Source organism: Mirounga leonina, unplaced genomic scaffold (genome assembly GCF_011800145.1).
Source record: "Mirounga leonina isolate KUSES-001 unplaced genomic scaffold, KU_Mleo_1.0 Mir_82, whole genome shotgun sequence".
NCBI classification, from domain to species: domain Eukaryota; kingdom Metazoa; phylum Chordata; class Mammalia; order Carnivora; family Phocidae; genus Mirounga; species Mirounga leonina.
In genome coordinates, this window is record NW_023270825.1 from 25,140,070 (window position 1) to 25,165,304 (window position 25,235).

Below are 25,235 nucleotides of genomic sequence, written 5' to 3' on the forward strand. Positions count from 1 at the left end.
GTACGTCCCCAAAGGAACTGAAATCAGGAACTCTAACAGGTATTTGAATCTCAATGTTCACGGCAGTTAATACTCCCAAGAGTCACAAGGTGGAAGCAACCTAACTGTCTCTTGGCAGAAGACTGGATAAACAAAATGTGGTGTATCCATACAATGGAGTATTTTTTTTTTTTAAAGATTTTATTTATTTATTTGAGATAGAGAGAATGAGAGAGACAGAGAGCACATGAGATGGGGGAGGGTCAGAGGGAGAAGCAGACTCCCCGCCGAGCAGGGAGCCCGATGCGGGACTCGATCCTGGGACTCCAGGATCATGACCTGAGCCGAAGGCAGTCGCTTAACCAACTGAGCCACCCAGGTGCCCCCATACAATGGAGTATTATCCAGCCATAAAAAGGGATGCTGTTCTGACCTGCCACAGCATGGATGAACCTTGAGAACATTACGCTCAATGAAAGAAGCCAGACATGAAGGGAGAGATGTAGGATTCCACTTGTAAGAAATACCTAGAGTAGACAAGAGGGCAGATTGGAGGTTACCAGGGGTAGTGGGGCAGGGAGAATGGGCATCACTGCTTCATGAGTACAGGGTTTCTGACTGGGATGAGAAAAATGTTTGGGAACTAGAATCACTGTCAATGTGCTTAGCACCGCTCAATTGTACACTTAAAGATGACTTCAAAATGGCAGACTTTGTTATCTATATTTTGTCACAATTAAAAATCCTTCACCTTCCTCAAGCTCGTGGAATTAAGTAACATAAAATGTGTGAAAGCAGCCAAGTGCTTGGTACACACTAGGCACTTAATAGTCCTTTCTTTCCTTCCATCTGCCCATGGAAGATGGTAGGGTCTGGCAGGAACTGACAGCCTCCTCCTTGGGAAGAGAGAGAAACACACCCCCTTAGTTGTAACTACATGAGTTAAGATACCTGGGGGAAAAAAACCAACAAAACAAACAAACCAAAAAAACCCTTAAGGAAGTAAGGTTCAGAGAGGTTGAGTATTGTGCCCAGGAGCACACAGCTCCAGCACAGCTTCCCTCTGGAATACACCCACAGGGTGGAGTGCTGCCTCCGTCTGACCCAGGACAGAGGCTCTGGCTTGGCTTCAGCTGTAGGCCCCCGACCCCCACCAGGCTCCTCCCCGGGCTAGCGCCCCTCCACAGTGGCCCATCCCACCTCCCAACTCAGGGCACAGGAAACATTCAAGAAGCTGCAGGGCCACTCTGGGGCAGAAAATCCTTGGAAGGAGAGGGTGCCAGCCTCCCCCAACCTCTTGATCCCATCTGCGCTCATCTGCGGACCTCTCCAACCCCCTGCAGGTCCGTCCGTGTCCAGAGGTGGTGGCTGCCTCGTCCTGGATCAGATGTCCACTTGCTGACTTGATAAGAGCAGGCTTCTGACTTTTTTCTTAATGGAAGTAAAATAATTCCTGCTTTCCTCCACCTCCCTCCTTTCTTCTCATTTTCCCTCCCTAAGCTGGACAAGATCCCAGGCTTTTGGAAGTAAAAATAGCCAAGAGTGCAGGGGCACAGCCACCAGGGGGGCAGTTCAAGTTTCCTTCTTATCTCCCCGGGCACTAAAAATAACCAGTGAGAGCTCTGAGGAGCATGGCCCTGCACCTGGCCCAGAGCCTGGCCCAGACGCTGCTCCTGTCACATTTCTCTTCCCACAGGAAACGTTCAGACCAGGCTGGAGAGGGGAAGGCCTCTGAGCCTGTGCGCTCCCCCCACCCCCACCCCCATACACACACCCCGCCCCAGGCCGCCTCTGCAGAGCTGCCGTCCGCGTCTAAAGGCAGGATCTCTCCTGACATTGCAAAGTGTTCCTGGTCAGGACCTTTCTCTTCGCCTGACCCACAAATCCCACCCTCTATTCAATGTCTTGGTTTATAAATGATGTAAGCAGGTTCACGTTTGTGCAATGCTTCACAGTTTACGAAGCTATTTCCATATCTCATTAATTCTGCATAACAATATTGAGGGAAGGAGAATCCATGATTATTGTTATTCCCATGTGAAAACTGAAGCTCAGAAAGGACTGGTAACTGGCTCAGGGACACACAGCCAGGAAATATCAGAGGGAGGATCTGAACCTTGACCTCCAAGTCCTATTTCCTTGGCTTTGAACTGGAGACAACCAGACTGTGGGATCATTGGGATGCCATGGAAAGCCTCTGAATGATACAGACTCTGAGTACTTACCCCTTGAGGTTCTGAGTCAGAAGGTCTCGGGGGGATGTCCAGGAATGGATAATTTTTCAATGTTCCTCTAGCGATTCTGATAACTTGCCAGGTCTGGGGAGCACTGTTCTAAACCTGTTTTATTCAGTACTGTATCTGACCAGTCTTCTTCCTTGGGGACTTAGGGTTGACTCTGCCTATAAGTTCTACCAAATTACAGCTGACTCATCTCTATGAAGAGGAAACCACCCAGAAGGTGATGTGGGTACCCACAGGCTGCGGGTCATAAGGGCATGCTGATGGGTGCCCCAGCACAGCAGAATGCCCTCAGCACTTATCTACACCCCTGCACATGCGGGGCTTCCTTTAATACCTGTCCTGCAGGGGGTTCTGCGTGACAGGTATGCTCACCTTGCTGCCTAGGACAGGATGGCTATCTGGGGCTGCCTCTTACCCTGGTGCCCTATCATAATGGTGAAGAGAGAGTCTCAGTCTCATGCCTGATTCACAAGAAGTCAAGGGAGCCTCGTAGGTGGATAAACCCACATGCTACCTAATATCCTGGGGCTTGTACCAATGGCTCCTGGATGGGTATGATGGTCCTGAATGAGGAGCCCTTGGCCACTCATCTATTAAATTATCCATCAGCTGCTCTCTTCTCTAGACCCTTCTCACTCAGGCCATCATATGCCCAAGGGCATTTCAGCAAGCCTGGGTTGTCACTGCATTCCCAGCTGCCAAGAAGACTCCACTGTGCATGCAACAGGGCAAAGCTATTTAGACCAGTCTCCCCTTCCTTTCCCTTACTCTTTTCTCCCCTTTGAGTAAAAGCTACAGGATTTGCTACTTGGCCAAGCTATCTACACTGAGTTGGAATGGGCTTCTTAAAAGGAATTCTCACACAACCAAGGAGACAGCTACCACTCAGCTCAGTTATTTACTAGCAGCACGGCCTCGGGCAAATTAAACTCATCATACCAGGCACGGCCAATAGCTGTCTGCTGTGCCAATACCTTCCACTTCCTAGTCTGTGGCAGACATTGCTAATCGCTCACAGCACTCTTGCCTACCAATCCCAATTGTGTGTACGTCTTTGGATCATGCATCTAGGCAGTCACTCCCCACCCCACAACTGACAGTGCAACTAAAGGCAATTTACCATCCAGGAGCCTGAATTATTTCTCAGGTTCTATCTCTAAAACTCTGGTTCTGTAATCACAGGCCTTAATCTGACTTCAGGAACCTCTTAGGTGGGCTTCAGGGGTTCTGTGAAGCTCCTAAAATTGTCTGCAAAATTTTATGTTCAAGTCTTTGTGTGTGTTTTATGGCAGAATTTTCACTGGATTTTCGAAGGAATTCATGAATCTCTAAATTAGTAACAATTGGTTTAGAGGCTGTCACCGTAAAAAGCAGGCAAACAAACAAATGAATAAATAATTTCAAGTTGGGAGAAGTTCAACAAGGATGTAAACAAAAGGATATGATAAGAAAGCAAGTGGGAAGAGAGGCCTTCTGAGATGGCACTTAAGTTTGGGCTGCAAGGATGAGGAGCCAGCCATGGGGCGGGCATTCCAGGCAGGGGAACAGCCCAAAAGCTCGTAGGGTGGGAAAGAGTCTGTCATGCTTGAGGATCAAAAGTAAACCAGCAGGGCTGGAGCAGAGTGAGCAGGAGTGAGGGGCCAGGAGAGAAATGAGACCAGACGACACTGAAAAGGGAGGAGGGGCTAGATCACCCAGGGTCTTGAAGGCCAGAGTAAAAAAATAAAGTAGAAAAACAGGGAAAAGGCTCAGGCAAGCAAGCACCTCACAGAAAAGGAATCCCAAGTGGCTAGTACGCATATGAAATATGCTTATGTGATAAGGGAGAGAGTACATATCAAAGTGATAGTAGGACATCACCTTACGCACACTAGCAAAAATTTAAAAAGTGTTGGTGGAGGATATGGAGCAACCAGAATATCTAAACACGAGCAGTAAGTCAGTACAACCGAATCAAGAATAATTTCATATCATCCGATAAAGCTGGAGATGCACATACCTGGCACTTCTACCCCCCAGACCTGAAATCCCTTACGCACGAACACCAGGACACCAGGGCGCATGAGACACGGCTCCCTCAGCAGCAGAGAGGGAAATCAAACTCCCCTAAACTCATCCAATGATCCTACGGTGCAGGAGTTTGCAAACTAAGGTCTTTGGGCTAAACCCAGTGCTTTGCCTGTTCATCAGAACACAGCTCTGTTCATTCATTTCTACATCATCTGTGGCTGCTTTCGCTCGGGGAACAAGGGCGGAGTTCCGAAGCTGCCACAGGGGCCTTCCAGCTAACAAAGCCTAAAATATTTATTCTCTGGCTGCCTCCTGCTATATAGCAATGCAAATGAATGGATTACAGCCCCACGTAACAAGAGCATTCGTCTCTGAAATACCATCTAAAATAACTGCGATGAAGAATATGAATAGTATAATGTCATTTAAAACAAACAACCCCTGCCCCAAAAATACCCATAGAGATATAAACATGATAAAACTATTTTAAAAAGCAAAGGAAAAACAATAAAGTTACCTCTAAGGGTAATGAAAATGGGAAAGGGCACAAAGGGAAACCTGAAGAGTCAGGGTAAATTTTTTTTCTCCCATTGGATGGAAGGTATCCGTATTCTTCATACTTTACATATATTTTTGGCATGTATCAGTGATGGCCCACTAAAATACGTTATTCCCCTTTTCCAAACCAGAAGAGTTTTAGCTGGACACATGGCATCCCACCCAGCTAAAGACTACAATTCCCAGACTTCCTTGCAGAGGTGTGGCCATTTGACCAGGTTCCACCAACGGGCTGTGAGTGGAAGAAACCCGCGCCAGTTCTGGGTCCCATCCTTCCAATAAGCTGGCGAGGCTATGCTTCCTTCTGGCTGCCTGAAAGACGGTGATATAGTAAATGCTATCAACTCTTTGGGGAAGTTTTGTTGGAAAGGGGAGCAGGGTGAGGTAGCAGGGGCTGGATGAAGGTGAAGGGTTTAAAATACAGTTGTGGGGGGTTTTTTAATTTTAATTTTGTTTTTATAAGAGGAGAATAAAAGTGTGTTTGTGTGCTGATGAAAATGATCCAGTAGTGAGCAAGGGTCTGACGATGCTGGAAGAAGAAATGATACTACATGACTGAAGTCCTTGATGAAGAAAGAGAGAGAGTCAGAGCATAGGCAGGGAGACCGGCTTTTGACAGGAGCAGCGATATCTGTAAGAGGGGTAAAGACAGGAAACAACAGGTAGGTTTGTGGATTCAATGGCAGGTGGGTAAGGAACTCCCCCACTTGACTGTTTCTATTTTTTCCAAGAAAATGTAAAGCAAGGTCATTGGCCAAGGATGGGGGAAGAGAGGCCATGGGAGATTCAAAACTCCCTCCTGGCTCATGGAAGAAAATCAGTTCATAACATGATGAAGAATATCCATCTCCAATCAAGGACTGACATCCTACTTTGTGGTACAACTCCGGGGCTTTCCCTGAAGAGTCGGGAGCAAGATGAAAATGACTACGATTAGGATTCCCATTTTACAGAGGAGGAAAAGGAGGCTGACGGAGATTTAAGTAAAGCACCAGGACAGCTGATTAGTGGCCACACTGGGGTTTCGCTGGGTCTGTATGATCGCCGAACCTGTTATTTCATGCTTTGGCACACCCAAAGTCCTGCATGAACAGTAATAAGGATTCGGCACAGACAAGATCATCCCCTATGGCTTCATTCAGTTAACATCTCCCCAACCAAAGGTCATGAGGTCATTGTGCCTGAATGGCCCAGAGGCTGAGGCCACGTGGGAAGATCTCGTGAGCTGTCAGACTTTGAGTGTGTACTCGCACACGTGCATGTGTGTGCGTCGATGCGCACGTGTGTGAGATGGAAAATGGGGGGGGGAGGGGATACAACTATACATCAGGGTTCTTGGGCTCTAGTTCAAAACTATTCTCTGAAGTGCCGGAGAGCTGGTTTGTTTCAGAACACTAATGCATTTTGGAAAAGAAAAAAGAACTTTTAAAGACAAGTCATCTCTCATCCTCTTTCTTCATTCAGAGGGCCAGAAAAGTGGTATTTCTGGCAGGGGCTAGAGGCGGAATACTCTATAAATACAAAGCCATTAAATCCCATGCAGCAGGAACCTGATCGGAGCCTCCTTTTAATTTCCTGACATGAGCTGGCCACTAACCCAATTACCCAGAATCCCCGCAGGAGCCCTCCCCGCCCGCCCAACAAGCACAAAGACAGTGAGAGCATATTGCATGGATGTCAGCCCAGCTTTCACTGAAATCAAATATCTTTTAGAAAACACTTGGGGAAAGGCGGGCAGGGGCCGAGGTATGGAGGAAAAGGAGCGGGACAGGGAGGCTGCCGGCCTGAGGCAGGTGAAGTGAGGTGAGGAGAAGGTGAAGTTCGCAGGACGAGCCTTCAAGGGAGAGCTGCTGAAAGCCCAGAGCTGTACTGTAGTGTGAGGGCTTCCTGAGAAAGGTAGCAAATGGTTTTCCAGGTTCTTCCACTGAGAGGCTGTCAGGCCACACCTTAGCCAGGCTGGGAAGCCCGCCTCTCAGGGGAGAGCATCTCCAGGGTTGTCCTAAGGGAGACGCTCATCCTGACTTTCGACCCCAGACGGGGCCAGCCTAAGAAGGATACCTCCTCTGAGATTCCCACCACGGAGTCCAGGAGGAAAATCAGGGCAGCCAGGATGCCCCGCCTAACACAACCGATGGGCTGCTAGAAAAGCTCAGCGCAAAGGAGACTGCCATTGAATTGAATACTAGAGTAACAGGCCCAGAGAGGTGACATCGTAAAGCAGTGCCACGGTGGATTTCACCAAGGAGCTGTTCCCCCTGGGCCCCACCGTGACCTGCTGATGCAGGGCGGACTTCAACCCCCCGCTCCACAGGTGAAGACGTGGAGGCCCGAGAGCGTGAGAACTAACATGCACGGCGAGGTCCCCTCAGAGCCAGGAGGAGGCCGCAGGCACCCACTCCCAACCTAGTGTGGATTTTGTATTCAAGGTTTTATGAAGAGAAAAATCACTTTTTTTTCCCCTCTGAAAATACAGACTTTCACACAGTGGATTTGCCTGAAGTGAGACAAACCTGTGGGCATTGCCTACATTGCTCAGTCGAGGATTCCAGAGCCTATGGCAGCCTCACAGCAGAGGCTGAGCCAAAAGAAGCCACACGACCAGACATCTCCCTCCCCGCTCTGCAGTTGCTGGGCCCCCCAAGTCATGAAGCAGTCTCTCAGGCTGTTGTACTTGAGAAAAGAAAAACTGGAAAAGACCTCCAGAGCTGCTGGGCAGAAGGCAGATGTGTAGGTGGGATGGGGAGGAAGGGGAGCGGGCATCCCCATCCTTTCCCCAGCCTCCGGCCACCCCCGCACCCCTGCACGGGGCCCCAGACCCTAGTCCCCGGTTCCTCCATGCGAGAGGCCCACTGTGGAAGCTTAAGGAGAAGGAGCAGCTCCCGGGAAGGCTGGAGTCTGCCTTTCAGAGTCAGGTCTGTGTGAGGGAAGGAGAGGGAGGCAGGGAGCCCGTGCCGGTCCCAGGGGCCTGGGCTCCTGCTCACAAAGTGGTGGGGGGACAACCAAACAAAAGCAGGAGTCAGGGCAGCTTCCAAGAGCCCCTGCCTGGCAGGAACCCAGGCTCCTCAATGAGGCAAGCTCCTCCTAAGGGGGCTGGTCCCCGTGGAGCTTCTGATCGCAGGATCCCGCCAAGGCTCAGCGCTGCCGGGGGTTGGGGGGGTGGACAGAAACTAAATGGAGGCACTGGGCTTTGCCCAGACTCGGGTGCCTTTGTGTCATCCTGCCCCCTCTGGATTTGGAACTGCCAGAACTGGGGCAGGGTGAGGACGGGGAGGGTTCTGGTGACTGCCCCCTCCTCCTCCAGGCAGAGCTCCAGAAAGGGTGTCTCCAGGCTGGGGCCATGCCCCTGGCTGCCACTGAAGAGAGAGGCCATCCTGCACCCTTTCTTGCATCCAAGTCCTGGGCCAACCACAGGGCTTTTTAGAGCAGAGGGAGGCCAAGGTTGGGGCCCCACCGTGCACGTCTTCCCTGAGGCAGAGCTTCTCGCAGGCCCACATGCCCCCAGCACCCCCACACTGTAGTCTGGGGACACACAGCATCTACTTCGCTTCTCTGAAGCAGTCCGCCGGGTACCTGAGCTGTCTTTGCCACCAGCGTGCACCTGGCCACACACTTCTCTGCCATCAGTGGGTCCCCCTTGTCATTCCCCCGTTCTGGAGGGCCACTAGGAGGCACTCCCACTCTCTTCCCAGTACTGGGTAGTCCCTGAGGAGAGTCTTCTTCAAACAGCGTCCTTAGAGACCGGCAGGGATTCCAAGTGGTAGTCCTCCTCTTGCCTCATCTCTCCTCTCTCCCCTGCTCTCCAGCTCACAATCCTGGGCTGAGGGTGGGGTGGCCTGTGGTTGGGGCAGACACAACACAGGGCATGGAGAAGCTCCAGGCTCTGGGTCCAGCTCCCCACAAACTGGCAGGTGGCTGGGGGTGGGAGAGACCTCAAGCCCCAACCTCTCTGCAGGACTCAATTCTGCCATCCTTAAAATCCAGGAGCACTGGTAGCACGGCAGCTCCCCTCTGCCCTAAGTTCCTCAGTTGCTGTGAAGTAAGCAAAGAGAGGCCAAACTACAACCTACAACCAGGAAAGGCCACTGGGCGGCTGACCCCCAGCCTGACCCGGCGCCCTCACACCCAGCTTCCCAGAACAAGGTGGCAGCCCTCGTCCTCAGGACTTAGGAGCGAGGAGCCTCTCGCTCGAAGACCTAGACACGGTTAGGTTGGTGTCCAGCAGCACATAGAGGAGGAAGTCAAGAGGCCAGCACCAAAGCAGACTGCTGAGGGCCTTTATGCCTCAGTTTCCTCCCCTGTGAACCCCAGGATGCTCTGGAGGAGCAGAACAAGCCTGGTGTAGGAGTCAGGGGACCCAGTTCAGCCACTAGGTGGGTCACACCCTACACCAGGGTAAGACCAAAATTGTGTAGAATCAAAATGAACTAACTCACAACCTTTTAGCAGGTCTACGACAGCCCATCTTTAATCTAGAAACAGGACTGTTCTTCAGCTGACCGTCCCCCCCCGCCCCCAATAGAGCAGCTCACACATTTCTAACAGCTGAGTGGCTTCCCCATCTCCAAGGCGGTAAATGAAGCGGCTAACGAGAAATGCAGTTGAAAGGCCAACATGCTATGTGGATATGGGGGTAGTTGAGGAACTGCTTCAGGAGCTTCTGTTTTAGAGGTGCACACGCTGGGCTGGGCTGAAGGGGGGTGCCTGAGATAGAAACTGGGGGAGGGGGTCTCTGATTTCCACAATAAGGTCCAGGTTGTCCTACCAACAAAGCATCTAAAATTCGTGCCTTCTTCCCCTGGAGGGGATGGGAGGACAATGGGAAGAGTGCCCTGGCCCTCAAAGGCTGGGCTGGGCTTCCAGAAGCCCCCTCTCAGTGAGGGACTATGTTCTAGACTCGCCTGCCCCTTCCCTTTCTCTCCCAGCCTCTCCCCATCATGCGATCATCAGTACACACTTTTCCTGCCTCCTTCCACTTCTGGAAGGATCCCAGGGTCCAGAATCATAAAAGCTGATATGTAAGAACCTCCACCAGCTCCCTCTAAAGCTGGGTTAGGGGAGAAATACACACACACACAAACACCCCATCCCCCAAAATGGTCCTGAACAAGGGTCATCCATCTGAGCGGATCAACAGGGAAGGTGACGAAGAGGAGCCCCAGAGCAGTGCTGTCCAAATAATGAGAGCCGCATGTCATTTTAAATTTGCGAGTAGCCACTTTAAAAAAGGTAAAAAGCGGGCAATATTCACGTCACATTATGTTTTGTTTCACCCAATATATCCAAAATATTATCACCCCAACATGCACTCAGTTTTTAAAAAATAATTACTACACTATTTCGTAACTCTACTTTTTATCATCCTGGTAAGTCTGGTAAGTCTTCGGAGCCCATGGCCTGCCAGGCCAGCCGGCTCAGCTACAGAGGAGGAGACGGGGAAGTAAGAGGATGAGGTGGCGGGGAACGTGGCGGTGGAGGGGGACCTCCACAAGGTGACAGCGGTGTCCTGCCCACGTGCAGGAGAGCACAGCGGCCCTGCTCAGGTGAAGAGGACCTGATGTGTCATTCTGGGCTTTAACGTCTCTGCTCTTTGTGCGCCCACACTCAGGGCCCCGCCATGCGGGACGGCAGCATCTCAAGCCTACCCCTTCCAGGGTGAACGAGGGGCTCGCCCCAAGAGGAGGTCCTTCCCCAGAGGGCCAAGCCAGCTTTCTAGGGCCCAGGTGGGGTTTCCCGAAGGATCCAGAATGGGGAACTTCCAACACCTGCCTTCCTGACGCCCCGCGTCTGCCTTAGGAGTGGAACTCCGAGGCCGCTGTAAACCTGTGTGCAGGGTGGTGTGTGGGAGACGAAAGGTGGACGCACCCCAGGGAGCAGGGTCCTCCCCTGGGATGCGGGAGGAGACGTCCAGGGTCTGCACTGGCCCGGGGACAGGAACACAGGGGCCTGAGACCCCCGGTGGCCTTGGCGAGAGCACAGCGTGGGTGTGCGGGCCTCTTACCTTCCTTCAGCATCCCCACTTTGAGGCATTTCATGAAGCGGCAGGCCTGGCAGGACTTGCGCCTCCGTTTCGTGATCTCACACTCGTTGGTGGCCGGGCAGCTGTACTCGATGTTCCCTGCAACCAGATACACACAGGGTTACGGTGCGTCAAGGGCCCCCACCGCCAACCAAAGGCCACACCTACAAGTGCCCCTCGTCCCGGGGTCCCCATAGGGCAGTGGCTCTCAGAGCAGGTGCTCTGCGGTGCTTGTCAAATCTTTCCAACGCTCTTCAATACAGAGCTCCCAGTCCCGGAGGTCTGCGTGGGCCAGGCAGCCACAACCTGGAAGAAGGGTCACCCCCAGCTCTGAAGGCACCACTGAGCTGGCATTTTATCCCAGAGAACACCCCCTTGCGCTGACCAGAATGTAGGTGCAGACCACGAGCCCCTGTGCCCTCCAGCCCGGGGCTCCAAATCATGGAAAAAGCCTCTCTGCAGCTCTGGGCCCACAGGGCCCAGGCCTCTCAGCCTGCTGACCGTGAGGAAATCACTTTCCTCTCACCGAGTCTCGGTTTCCTCCTCTGCAAGCCGTGTGGTATCTCCAAAATGAAAGATTAGCAAGATCATGGTTATAAAATTGCTTTAACAACTGTAAAACACTGGGTCGCCTGGCTGGCTCAGATGGTGGAGCATGGGAACTCTTGATCTCAGGGTAGTGAGTTCAGGCCCCACGCTGGATGTAGAGCTTACTTAAAAAAAAAAAAAAAAAAAAAAAATTGTAAAGCATTATTCCACACTGAGCTGGTGATTATATAACCACAGTTCATTACTACAGAGGGTGTTTGTGATCATTTTCTGTCTCGCCCTTTTAATGAATTATAATAACGGCTACCATGAACCTGACCCATGCTCCCACTGTTTACATGCTCAATCTCCAGCCACACCGAGATCAGCCCCTGCCATGCAGAAGCCTTGCAGGAAAAGCTGGTTGAATGAGTCACCTGCTGAATCCTCATAGCAATCCCATGAAGTAGGTACTGATCCCCATTTTACAGGAGAGGCTGTGGCTGCTAATAGAGACAGAGCCTCTGTCCTTTGTACTCTTACCTGTCTACAATAACTTAACAAATATGCATTGTGCAGCTATAAATGCGAAGAGAAAAGCAATGGGAAGGAAAGGGGGCGCAAAGGGGTGGGGGGGGAAGACAACTGGAAGGTAAAATGCAAGACAGCAAGCAACCCCAGTGCTGTTTTGTTTTTCATTTGGTCTTCCCGGCCCCGGTCCCAACTCTGTGAGGTCCTCCAGAGCCTGTGGTTTTCAGAGAACAGACACTGAACTAAAGCAAACCTCCTGTTCCCACCCCATCCAGATGCCCGCCTGCTGAGGGAGCATGGTGAAGTGATGCCCAGAAGGCTGCCTGCCTGCCTGCCACATCCCCCGCTCCTGAGGCCCCGGGACACTCCTTTGAAGCAGGGGTGCTGTCTGGCCCATCTCACCCAGCAAGGACACTGCCGCACACAGAGCAGTCTTGGAAAGGTCACTCACAGCCTGAGACAGGGCTTGAAAGGGCAGTTCCAGGCCTGCCCAGCCTCTGAATCCCGCCCACCCCTCCCCCGGCCCCAACCCCATCCACTTTAGCAGTTCCAACTGTTACTTTTACCCTGCACCTGCTCGGAGGTGGGCCCACCAATGCCCCATTTCACAGACCCAGAAACTGAGACTAAGGGCGCTGAAATGAGTTACTAAAGGCCACACCGAGTCCCTGTGCCACCCCTGCACCCCACGAGAAGCTTGGGGAGACCAGAGAGGCCCCTCCCTGCTGTGAACCCAGTAGCTGAGGTGGTCTGGAGGAAGTCAGGGAGGGGACTGCTCTCCAGCATCCCTGTGCCTCAGCCTCCCCATGTGGCATATGGAAAACACTGACTGTTGGATTTTCTGAGAGCCAGCAGGAACCAACTTCTACCCCTGACAAAGTGCTCTGAAGTAATAAAATTATTGAACCCCAAATGCAAGGTGAGTGCTCACAAGAACTTAGTAGCCTTAGCCCCCTTTTGTATTGGTGAGGAAGCGGCTGATTTGCCTGGGGCACCTTAGATCTCCATCTGTCTCCCCCCCACTGGCCTCACCTTATCACCTTTCTGCCACCCACTTCCTGTGGGGGAGGGGAGTCTAGAAGTCAGCCTTTGCACCGGAGGGTGGGGGAGGTCAGGAAGGGGAAGGGATAAAGATTCTGCGTGCCCCTCCCCTTTTATCCAATGCTATGCCCATCCCTGTCTTAGTTTGCTCTGGCTTGTGTGACTTCTGGCAAATAATTTCAATATTCCCATAAGCGCGGTAAATTGAAAAGATGAACAGGAAGAAAACACAGATATAAACTAACTCATCCAAGTCTATCCTGGCTTGGAAGGAAAGCTCTGCAGAATTTGGTCCCGGCCGCCTTCCCACCCCACTCGTCTCTCTTCAGCCTTGACATCCCTATTGCTCTGCACAACGATCAGTTCCTGGAACTCAGTGATAACCGAGGCTTCCGGGCCTTTGTTCCAGTGCTGCCTAGAACACTCCCCGTGAGCTCTCTCCGCCACCTCACCTGGCCGGCCTACACCTCCAGGGCCCACTTAAGATGCTGCTGCTTCTCCTCCCTGTGTGACGCCAGGTGCCCCCCACACAGCAGGTGCTCCATCCACACGGACAAGGGCTCCTCATGAAGCAGCCACGGCTCTGCTTTTCCTATACGGCCTCCTTCCTTTCCCCAACAACTCTGGAAGTGAACACCTTCTTTTCTGCACCTTAGCGCTGAGAGAGGTGAGCGGAGTCCAGGATGAGGCAGAGCAAGGACTTGGACCCAGACGGTGTGGCTCGAGTCTCGCCCTGAACCACGGGGCAGTGAGTGAGCTCGCGGGGCCCGTCGCGACGCCGCATTCACCTGGCAAGGTAACTCACGCTGCCTTGGGAGGCCACTCGCGTGCTGCCGGCTCTTCACCTCCACTGGTCTCGGCTGCCCAAGCAAGCAGCCTGACATCCCTTGGAGGAGGATGGGTCCCAGGTTTTGCAGGGCTGTTGCTCGAGCAGGGGGTCAATAACTGTCTGTCGATTTGGCACCGGTTCTCCCCCAGGACAAGAGGACTGAGCGTTAACAACAAGAACCTGAGCAACGTCTTGACCCCGTGTGTGTGTGTGTGTGTGTGTGTGTGTGTGTGTGAGAGAGAGAGAGAGAGAGAGAGAGAGAGAGAAAATTCTAATTTTATTTATTTATTTTTGTTCCTTTCAATTTGTTTTATGGCCCCAGCGGCTGGCTGCCAGCAAAGCCAGGCTGGTGGCCTTGCCTTGTCATTTCTGTAAGTGCCTCCTCAATAAAGTGATGAGATTAATTCATCAGAATTCCTGTGGTCTCCGGAGGGCAGCTAGGAGAGCCGGGAGCAGGGAGGGGCGTCTGTGGAACACGCACACATACCACCACCAGCAGCAGCTGAAGTGTGGCAGGTCTGGAGGTGGGCTCTCATGGGACGAGGACACAGCCAACAGCTAGCATAAATTCGGAGTTCTAACACGGGAGTGTGCCCAGGATAGACAGAGGCAGACACTACGTCAGGCAAGTCACGGAACTTCCCTGGGCCCATTTCCTCATCTGTAAAATGGGCACAGCACATTCCCCTCTTCTAAAGTTGTGTGCTACAGGGACAGAAAGCACGTAAAGGGCTTAGGGAGGTAAACGTGTGGGCAAGCAAGGAATCAAGGCTACTGTGCTTATTTTCACACCCAGGAACGGCTGCCAGGGTAAATGCACCAGGAGACTCTGGGGTAAGTCTTTTCTAGGTGTCAGACGTGAGGCCAGCCACCGCTTCTGACACTGAAGAACCTCAAGTCCGGTGGTGACCTCAGAGCGCCTGCACCTGTGGTGTGGGGGGGAGGCAGGAACGCCCGGAGCCTGACCTGCACTTCCGTGTGACCTCTGACCTCAAGGCAGAGGGGAAATCCCCACCATCAGCTCTCTTTGATCCTGTGCCCCAGAAGGAAACCCCAAGGGCATCCCCATCAGCTGTCCCTGAACAGCTACAGGCAGTGGGCCGTCCTCTTGCGGGACTCGGGTGGTGCACAGAGCTCACACAGAGGGCTCCCGGGAGGACGCCTGTCTCTGAGGCTGCTGGCTAATGTCGGATAGGTCACTGCTGTGGAAGGGCTGGGATGGTAGTCACCTGGTTCCCGTCCCCTGTTTATCTCACTTCTGGGGGACACAGACTTTTTCTTCTCTGTCCTCAACTCTGCACCCTTCCCTCCTCCTTCAACTGCTAGCTGGATGATCTCATTCCCACCATGGGCTCCCACTACCACATACTTGGTGAGGATCAGCAGCAAAAGACCCTGCCAGTATCCATCTGCCTGCTGGATATTTCCACGCGGAAGTCCCTCACACTTCAACTGAACCCATCCTCACCCAGTCTGCTCTTCTCACTGTGTCCCTTCGGTCAGAAACGAGGTGGCATCCTGGATTCTTCCCTCTCCTTCGGTCCTAAGGTCCTTCTCATCCTACTCGGTTCGTATTTCATCCCTCCTTCCCCTCTGGCCACAGCGAGTCCTCATACTCATCACCTCTCGCCTCACGTCTGTCTCTCCAGGTCCCATTCCAGTTTATCCCCACACCGCCCCCGGAGCGATGTTAATAACCTTCCTGTGCAAAACTCCTCCATCACGGCATGCTGAGTGGCAGCACGGGAGTGAGAACTATCGCAGAAGAATGAACCAAGTGAAAAGCAAAGTAGCCAGGGGCGCCTAGTTGAGTTGGTTGAGTGTCCAACTCTTGATTTCGGTTTGGGTCGTGATCTTGGGGTTATGCAGTTGAGCCCTGAGTCAGGCTCTGTGCTGAGCATGGAGCCTGTGAGATTCTCTGTCTCTCCCTCTCCACCCCTCACCCCCCCATGCACTCTCTCTTTCTAAAAACAAAACAAACCACCAAACAACCAAACAAAAAAACCGAAGTAGCCGAAGAGGGGGCTCTAGATGACAAGCCATTTATACCACAGAACCTCAGAAAGCCTCAGGCTTGAAGACTGAGGATACAGCAGAAGATGTAACGGAGTGTGGGCCGGAAACAGGGGAATTTGCTGCTAATCTGTATTTAGGGAGTACTTAGCTACTACTTCATGTGGCCACCAAAGAGTCCTCCACAACCCACCTAAGAGAAGCCAGCTTAATCTCTGGGGAATATGAGCGAGTCAAGTTCTGGACTTAAGGACCCAGGCTCTCCTGTGGGCAGAAGGGAAGCTAAAGCTGAAAACAGGATGACTAACAGTGAGACCACCCAGCGGTGCCCCAGGCCCGCTCCCAAAATTCTAGCAGTCTGTACACTCCACCCCTCACCCAAAGATAGGAATTTATAGGGTTCTTCTCTGGGAGATAGCACAGCATCAGAGAGAAGACCAGCAGATAAAGATAAACCAAGGGAATGCTCTTTCTATGCTTTTTATCCCTATTTGCATTTCAGACAGCCAGCCAAGGATTACCAATACATTCATAAAAAAAGCCTTCAATATGAAAGACTAACCAAAACAAATAAATGAGGGGAAAATATGTAGGCAGAAACCAGGACAAGCAGGAAGTAGAAACAGGCTCGCAAAGCAATAATCAGCATACTATCAACTTGAGAAGAAAAAAACCCACTGTATTCATGAAACAAGAACAGCGTGCAATAAAAAGTAAAGAAAAAAAAAAAGAAGTGTATAAAATGGAGCTTATAGAAATTAAAAATATGAAAGCCACAAAAGGTTCAGAAGAGCTGAGGAGCTACACACCAAAAATCCAAGCAATGGACAACAGGCTAGAAAAGATGTAAGAATTAGACAGTTGATCCTAGAAGCTCAGTATCCAATCATCAGAACTTTTAAAAGAGAAAAGCATGAAGATGAAGAGGAAGTCATCACAAAGGCAGAAATCAAAGAAGAGAGGGAGGAGGAGGGTGGTGGAAATTTCTAAGACCTGAAGAATTTGAGTTTCCAGATAAAAAGTAAAAGCCCAGAAGAATGAATGAAAAAAGATCTGGATAAAATTATGGAGGTGGAGAACAAATTAGTAGCTGCCAAGGGTCAGGGAGGGGAGAGGGAGGGAGGTGGTTATAGCTCTTCTCTATCTGATTTTCTCTATCTGATGGTAGTGATGGTCACAGGAGTCCATGGAGTGATAAAATTGCAGAGAATTGCAAAGAACTAACACACACACACTGTGTGTACAACTGGTAAAATCTGAATAAGATGTTATCTTCGGGGGAAACTGGGTGAAAGGTATATGGGATCTCTCCGGGTTATTTCTTAAAACTGCATGTGACCCTTCAATTATCTCAAAACAAAAATGCGAAAATAAATAAATAAATAGTAAAAAGACCTACAACACACAACACAGACTTTTATCATAAAATTTCAATCTGAGAGAACAAAGAAAGGAGAGTCTAAAATTTTTCAGGGAGAGTAAAAAAACAAGTCAAAAACGGAAGATGGAGAGTAAGATCAGTCACCGTATCTGAAACCACAAGGGAAAAAAGCTCAAAAGAAACACACAAACACACACCCCTTTTGTGCACTGCCACTTTTTTTCTTCTTAGCACTCATCACCTGACTTCATATTTATTCATCTTCTTATCTGCTTTGTTCACTGAAGTTTCCTCAGCACCCAGAACCATGCGTGCAAGAGTGAGGTCTCAATACACAGTCTCTAAAGGATGCCTTGAACTTTCTGAGGGCAGCACCAGAAACTAAGAAAAGCAGCCACGGTGTCATTTGGGGGAAAATTACTTCCAGCCAGTATTTTCTACCAAGCCAAGATATACATCTCATGTGTGGGTTGGAGGCATGAGTAAAGACACTTCCACACTTCCAAGGCATCGACAATTTTACCTCCCCTGTGCCTTTCCAGCATGTGCTCTGCACAGAATGGAGGAAGCACAAAGAGGAAGAGGCAGGATCCAGGAAACAGGGTATACAACCCAGGAGAAGAGTCAAGGACAAATGGAGAAGGAATTAGCAGTCAGCAAAGAGATTTAACCAAAAATTGTGATGCAACCATATTCAGACAATGGAAAGATGGGAAATGTGTGTGTGTGGTTGGGATGGGTTGTATAACTGGAACTAATTCTTCATTGTCCATAACACAAAGTCAAGAAATAATGCCAAAATTGCCAACTCAGTAAACATAGCTGTAAAATCCAATTAGTAACTACAATGATAAATGCTAGAAGAAATTTTTTCTTAAAAGGCTAACTCTGGGGGCGCCTGAGTGGCTCAGTTGGTTAAGCAGCTGCCTTCAGCTCAGGTCATGATCCCAGGGTCCTGGGATCGAGCCCCACGTCGGGTTCCCTGCTCATCGGGAAGCCTGCTTCTCTCTCTCCCCCTGACTGCCACTCTGCCTACTGGTGCTCTTTATCTCTCTGTCAAATAAATAAAAAAAACCTAAAAAAAAAAAAAAAAAAAGGCTAACTCTGGATCATGAGGGGAGGAAAGAGGATGTGAAGGGCCAGGGACTATGGGACTATTACTTTTCATTATGAGACTTACACTTCTATTATACTTTTTAAAACTGTACGCACACATTATTTTCATAAAAGTTACAAATTAAGAATTAAGCTCAAGAAATTGTCCAACCCCTCCTTAGTATGTAAAGAATGAAATCTAACCTCCAAGGCAAAGCCTACCCAACTCTTTATGATCTCCACTTCTGACCTGTCCATTCTAACCTCCCCAACCTGGGCCCTCAGTCTGTAGGCTCCGCAAAACCCCGTGGAACCTCCGAGCCCTTTCCTACCTGCCTCTACCTGAAACCCCTCCTGGCAAACTCTCCCACAACCTTGGATCTCCACTCGTGAGACCATCTTCCCTTTTGTCCCGGGTAGGTGTACAAGATCCTTCCTGTTTGCCCCCCACCCAGGCTGCATCCACCACCCTCCACTTGAAGCAACCAGCTGAGTGTTTCAGAATCGGGATTTTGCATGTTGTCTTCCTTCTAGGCTATGTGTTTATGGATACAGGTTGTTGGGTCTTTCATTTTTGTATCTCAAGTATAGTGCCGGCTCCTGAAAACATATGTTGATCAAAGCAAATAAGCTGAGGGGGACGCCTGGGTGGCTCAGTCCGTTAAGCATCTGCCTTTGGCTCAGGTCATAATCCCAGGGTCCTGGGATCAAGCCCCCCCATCGGGTTCCCCGTTCAGCAGGGAGTCTGCTTCACCCTCTGCCCCTCCCCCTGCTCATGCACTCTCTCTATTTAAAAAAAAAAAAAAAGAAAATCTTAAGAGAAAAAAACTGAAAGCCAAGAACCTCCACCTAGAAAACCTTAGAATTCGGGCGCCTGGGTGGCTCAGTTGGTTAAGCGACTGCCTTCGGCTCAGGTCATGATCCTGGAGTCCCGGGATCGAGTCCCGCATCGGGCTCCCTGCTCGGCGGGGAGTCTGCTTCTCCCTCTGACCCTCCCCCCTCTCATGCTCTATCTCATTCTCTCTCTCAAATAAATAAATAAAAGCTTAAAAAAAAAAAAAAGAAAACCTTAGAATTCAGCAGTGATCCGTCAGTTGTCAAATGCAATCGCCTCCTCCAGGACCGCCCCCCACCCCCCGAATCCTTCCCGGTACAGAGGACACCTAGCTCTTAAAACTCCTCTGTTAGATCTCATCTCCCCTCCCTCTGCAGGAACTCTTGCTCCGATCACTCCTCTGCTCACCACATTGACTCTACAGTGCTTTTGATGGTAAGATTGCACCATTATTTTATGTAGCGTCTGTCCATCAAACTGGCTGTGTTCCCTTGCCCCTAGCATTTTCACTTTTTTTTTCTTATTAAAGATCTCTTTGAGCTTTACTGGGATAGAGATTTGATCATACAGTATTCCTGTGCATACATGGAAGAGAAAATAAAGAAAAACAAATTGAAGGTATCGCTAGAAACTTCTCCGAGTGGGAGAAGTTTCCCTGAATCATTTTTGATCAAAGTCATTGTTTTGGTGTTTTTCCACAGAATCATCCTCTCTGCTAATAAGGGAGCCACTGTCCATTGTCGTGGGGGCGGGGGTGCCTCCCAGGTCACTGGCCCCTTTTTGCAAGTTATTTATTTATTTATTTATAAGATTTTATTTATTTATTTGACAGAGACACAGCTAGAGAGGAAACACAAGCAGGGGTAGCGGGAGAGGGAGAAGCAGGCTTCCCGCTGAGCAGGGAGCCCGATGTGGGACTCGATCCCAGGACCCTGGGATCATGACCTGAGCCAAAGGCAGACGCTTAATGACCGAGTCACCCAGGCGCCCCCCTTTCTGCAAGTTCTGATGTGCGTGGGAGGCAGGGGCAACCGCCTGAGTGACCAGCACGCAGCCCCATCCGGAGAAGCTCCAGTGGGAAACGTGCGTGTTGCAACGGAGGCAAGATGGGACTTCCCAGTCTCCTTCCAAGGCTCGCTCTTCCCTTCTTAGGGCTGCCCCCCACCCTTGGCCCCTCGCCTTCAGAAGAGCTTTCTCTAGAATAAGCTCTCCTGGAGGGCATATTACATCAGATGGCTGGGCCCTGCCCCCCAGTCTCAGATTAGAGGCCTGGGTGGGGCTGGAAATGTGCATTTCCAACAAGCTCCCAGGTGCTTCTGGTCTGGGGACCACCCTTTTGAGAACCATGGCCTGGAAGATCTCATTAGACCCCAAACCCCACTCAGATTCCACTCTTGAGCTCTAGGCCCCGTTTTCCAACTCGCCAGGGTTAAGACCTGTGAACTGATCAACTCAACAGTCCCAAACTTTGTCCATGACCCCGACCCCTTGCTCCCAGCTGGCCCTTCTCCACCAGGAAAATTCATCTAGGTCTCCTCGCCCTCAATAACCTCACCATCCCCCTAGCAGCCTAAAATTGAAACCTAAGGGTCCATCTCAATCCAGCCACTGTTTTTTTTTTTTAATTTTATTATGTTAATCACCATACATTACATCATTAGTTTTTGATGTAGTGTTCCATGATTCATTGTCTGCGTATAAGACCCAGTGCTCCATTCAATACGTGCTCTCTTTAATACCGATCACTAGGCTAACCCATCCCCCCAACCCCTCCCCTCTAGAACCCTGTTTCTGAGTCCATAGTCTCTCATGGTTCGTCTCCCCCTCCGAATTCCCCCCCTTCATTTTACCCTCCCTACTATCTTCTTCTCTTTTTTTTTAACATATAATGTATTACTTGTTTCAGGGGTACAGGTCTGTGATTCATCAGTCTTACACAATTCACAGCCCTCACCATAGCACATACCCTCCCCAATGTCTGTCACCCAGCCACCCCACAGCCACTGTTCTTCTTATACTGAATCTACTTCCAAAAGTTTCTCCGGCCTAACCTCTCCTTTTAACCCTCCTGCCCCTGCTGGCTGGAAGGCCTCCAGCTGGACGATTACCCAGATCTCTTCCCTGGACTATGAAAACCGCCTCCTGACCGGCCTGCCTGCCCCTAGACTCTCCCACTTCCAGGCCATCTTCCCTGAATTATCTTGCCAGAATTACCTCGATAAACGGAGATTGGATTAATCCCCTGCTCAAAAGTCCCTTCAATGGCTTCCTCAAAACAAAATGTCTTTACGGGTTATCATATACCAGGCACTAAGCTGAAAACTTGACACGCAGGTCTCATTAGATTTCTGCAATCTGCAAGAACATTCCAGCGGCAGAAACTCTTTATCAGCCCCTTTAGTCCTGTTTCCTTGACAGGGAAATGAAGGCCCAGAGAAACTAAGTAATTTGACCAAGCTGACCAAGAAAGGAGTTGTTGAGTTGGGATTCTAAGCCTTTCCCTGTCTGTCCTCTGCCACTGAGCTCCACCTCCCTAAGCCTCCCTGGGCCCCACTCCTGCTGTCTTTCTGCCAGGCATGTTCACCTTTCACTCCTGCTTGCATGGCCTTCCAGACGCCGTTCCTGCCCTGACTGGGCTGTCTCACCTGACTTGCACCCTGGCTGTGTCTCTAAAAAGAGGAACTGTGATTTGTTTTTCCTCTCATTGCCCCAGTGCCCTGCAGACCACACACCGTCTGCAGGTTTAATGGACTCTGTGTACAGATGAGGAAACTGAGACCAGAGGACCCAATCCCTGCCCAAGGTCAGCCGGCTGGTCAGGGGCAGGGCTGGGACAGCAACCCGCTCCTGACTCCTACTCACTGCTGGCTCTGTCTCTGCAGCCCCCTTGTCTCATGTCCCCTGGGATGCCCAGTCTCATTCTCCAGGACAAAAGGCCTGGAGGTGGTCCAAGGCAGGATAACCCATCAATCATCTCCCTGCCCCCTTCCTGGGGGAGTTTCCTTCCAAGCCTGCATCTGGGCCCCCGGTGAACAGAAGCAGTGCCTGCCAGAGCTTTCTTCCTTGCTCTCCTCATCTTAAGTCACAGACCCAGGAGCTACTCCAAGGGCCTCCAGGTGACCTGCTAAGTTGGCCACACGCCCTGGGGACGTAGGAAGGGGTACAGGGTGGCTTTACCCTTCCCACAGCAATGTGTTCATTTACTCATCAACAGCTTCCACTCCACCTAGAAGAAAGTTCAAGTGCAGCACTGCCCATGGCCCCCACCCTCCAGGGCCTTCCCCAGCCTCCCCAGCCCCACCTCCTTCCCTCCCACCAGCCACCCTGGCCCTCTTTCTTTCCTGAGACACATCACTGTTTCCTCTGTCTGGAGGGCTGGCCCCAGGATTCTTCCATGTCCTTTGCCTCACCTTGGAAGTCATCATCTCAGCATGGCCTTCCCAAATCCTCTGTCTAAATCTGACCCCTCTGCCCATGCACAGCACTTGTCTCACTGCATCTTTACGTGCTATCACGTTGACTGCCTTCCCCCCAGCTGGCAACCCCACAGGCTCAGGGCCCTCGCTCCACCCTCAGCTCCCAGCACAGTGGTTGGGACTCAGTAAATACTCAACACAGAACTGAGTAACTGCTTCATAAGCTCAGTGTAAGGCAGGCGTGTTCCCCCCCCCCCCACAAACATCGTCCTTTAGAAAAGAAATTGCTTAATATCCGAGCCTTTGTGACATCTAACAGAGGTGCCATGGCCATCACTTTATTTTGACCGACCATGATGACGGAAGCCCCACGGCCCCAAGGAGACTTCAATCAGTGCTAGTCATCCCACTGAATCAGTAACAAGGGGGTAAAGAAATGTCACATAAATGTGGTTATTCCCGGGATAAGGACCTCACGATTACAAATGCTGAGCACCAAGAGCCGTCAGAACACCTAATACGTCGTGGAAATCAGGACTGTAAATCGACACAAAAAAGAGCTGTCCTAATGGTCTGGGAACTGGACTTAGAGCTCAAAGTGAAATTTTTAGGGACAGCAGCACGTATCTACTCATAAAATTTCAAGTAAGATGGAAGGAAAGACAGTGTGTTCTGAAAAACTGTGATAAATGACTCAAGAAGTGGCCCCTAGAAAAGGCAAAGGCGCTTTAGTCAAAGGTCCACGTGAGAGGTTTGATAAAACCTTGCTTCACAAAATGTGAGAAGGAAAAGTTTTTCAAAAAAATAGTGTTTTACATAATGTGATTTGAAATATGCCAGTATAACTAAAATTAACGCATTGTTTTAAGTAGACATTTGACTAGTTTATCTAGATCCCTGCAAGTTCGCGTATGCAAATTGGCCAGACTTCTCTGGTTTGTCCTCACTGGGAAAAGGTGGGATCACTGTGGGGATTACCTTCTATGCAGACATACTGAGAACTTCCCAGGCACCAGGCACTGTTGGAGGATGTGGGGTTCAGCAAAAATCAAAGTAAATGCAACCCTATTCCTTAGGAGCTTACAATCTTCCTAGGGTACCAGTCAACTCCTGGCAAAACCCATGCTGTGTGCTAAGTGTTGTAGATTGGGGGGCGGGGGGTGCAGGTTAACAGGAGCGCCCAGGAAGGGTACCCCCTAGGCCAACTGACAGGAGGAAGTGGGAGAAGACTTCCAGGACGAAATGCCAGCTAACTGGAGACCTAATAGACCAAAGTAGGGGCTAGAGGTTGGGGGAGGCAGAATAAAGGGAAGAATATGTGCAAAGTCTAGAAATTGATGGTGTGCAAGCAGTTTGGGTAACTGGAAAATAGAGCAATCAGGCCGGCCCACAGCCTGTAGGGAGATTGGCAGGGGATGAGGCTACCAGGTCAGCATGGGGCAATCCCAGAGGACATCCTCAGTCACGTCTGGAGCTTCCATTTACCCACACGCAAGACAGAAGAGTGCCATGTTCAGATGTGTGTTCAGAATGGTCTCCCTAGCAGCACTAAAGAAAGCAGACTGGGAAGGGCTGAGCCTGGCAGCCAGGAGACCAGACTAGAAGCTACTGTGGCCAGTGGTCAGTGGCTGCCTGGAATGGGCCAGGGCAAATGGAGAGAAGCATCAGGGCAAGGGACATGAAGGAAGGAGACTGCACAGAACATGGCTGTTGGGACGTTGGTTTGGGATGGGGGTCAGGGTAAGACCCACTTCTGGCCTGCACACCGGGGGAGCGACGACTGGAGCATAAGGGGAACCATTTGATTGCGGAGACACAGCTTCTGTTTAGGACTTGTTGCATTTGGGGCGCTTCTGGGACACCCAAGTGGAGATGTTCTTGAGGTGTCAAAGGCATTGGAGTGGGGCAGGAAGGTTGATGTACGAGCTCTGGAAATAGGACTCATCCGGACTCCAGAGGCAACTGGACCACGGGGCAGGACATCCTGGGCCCATACGGTGGGTCAAGAACTGAGACGAGGATGATAAGGGGGGGCTGGAAGCTGAAGGGCGAGGGGATGTGGATGTTTTTGTTTTCTTTTCTTCGTTTTAGACTGGAGATACTAGAGGTATTTAAATGCAGATGGAAGGAAGGAGACTAGAAAGTGAGAAGATAAAAGAGAAGAGATAGTGGGTAGGAGAGTCTCTAGGAAGTGGGGAGGCGGTAGGCCTCAAAGCCTGGGAAGAGCGGAGCCCGGGGTGGGAGACCTCTCCTAGCCGTCGCGGCAGCGGGCAGCAATGTATAGATCAGTGGCCGAAGGCACCACAGATGCGGGGGGGGGGGGGGGATGGGTAGGTCCGGTGGCATCTTCTATCTTCTAGCTTCTTGGTGGGACAGGAGGCAAGGTGATGGTCAAGGTTTGGGGATCCAGCTTGGAAAAGTCCCCCAGGTGGCTCCCCCAAAGGCCACCTCATTACTTTGATACCCATTAACAGAGGTTTTCATTACCGTGAAGTCAGTATCATCGTCCAGAAAGGGGCTCCAATCTCTCAGGGTCAGACTCCCATCGCCCAAATTCCGAAACCCGATGTGTAAGCCCAGGGACGCACATTCAAGTACAAAGAGAAACTGGTGTGCCTAACCAGCAAGTTCATTCCAAGCAGAAGACATACAGGGGAACTAGATCATAATCAAAAAGATGTTAATCACATCAACGGAACGTTTAATGACATCAGTGTGTCCCCAGGCTGACTCCCGGTTCCTAGGAGTGGTGCCTTGGCC

The 25,235-nt window shown here is 50.8% G+C and overlaps 1 protein-coding gene across 3 annotated transcripts in view; it reads right to left on the bottom strand.

The window, feature by feature from the left end:
- The window catches only part of ESRRB (estrogen related receptor beta), a 167,730-nt gene that overhangs the window by 25,951 nt on the left and 116,544 nt on the right, over positions 1-25,235 (bottom strand). For all 3 annotated transcript variants that reach the window (XM_034992486.1, XM_034992485.1, XM_034992487.1), the window contains one exon: positions 10,789-10,905. In XM_034992486.1, the coding sequence (XP_034848377.1) occupies positions 10,789-10,905 (117 nt within the window). The remainder of the gene's footprint in view (positions 1-10,788; positions 10,906-25,235) is intronic.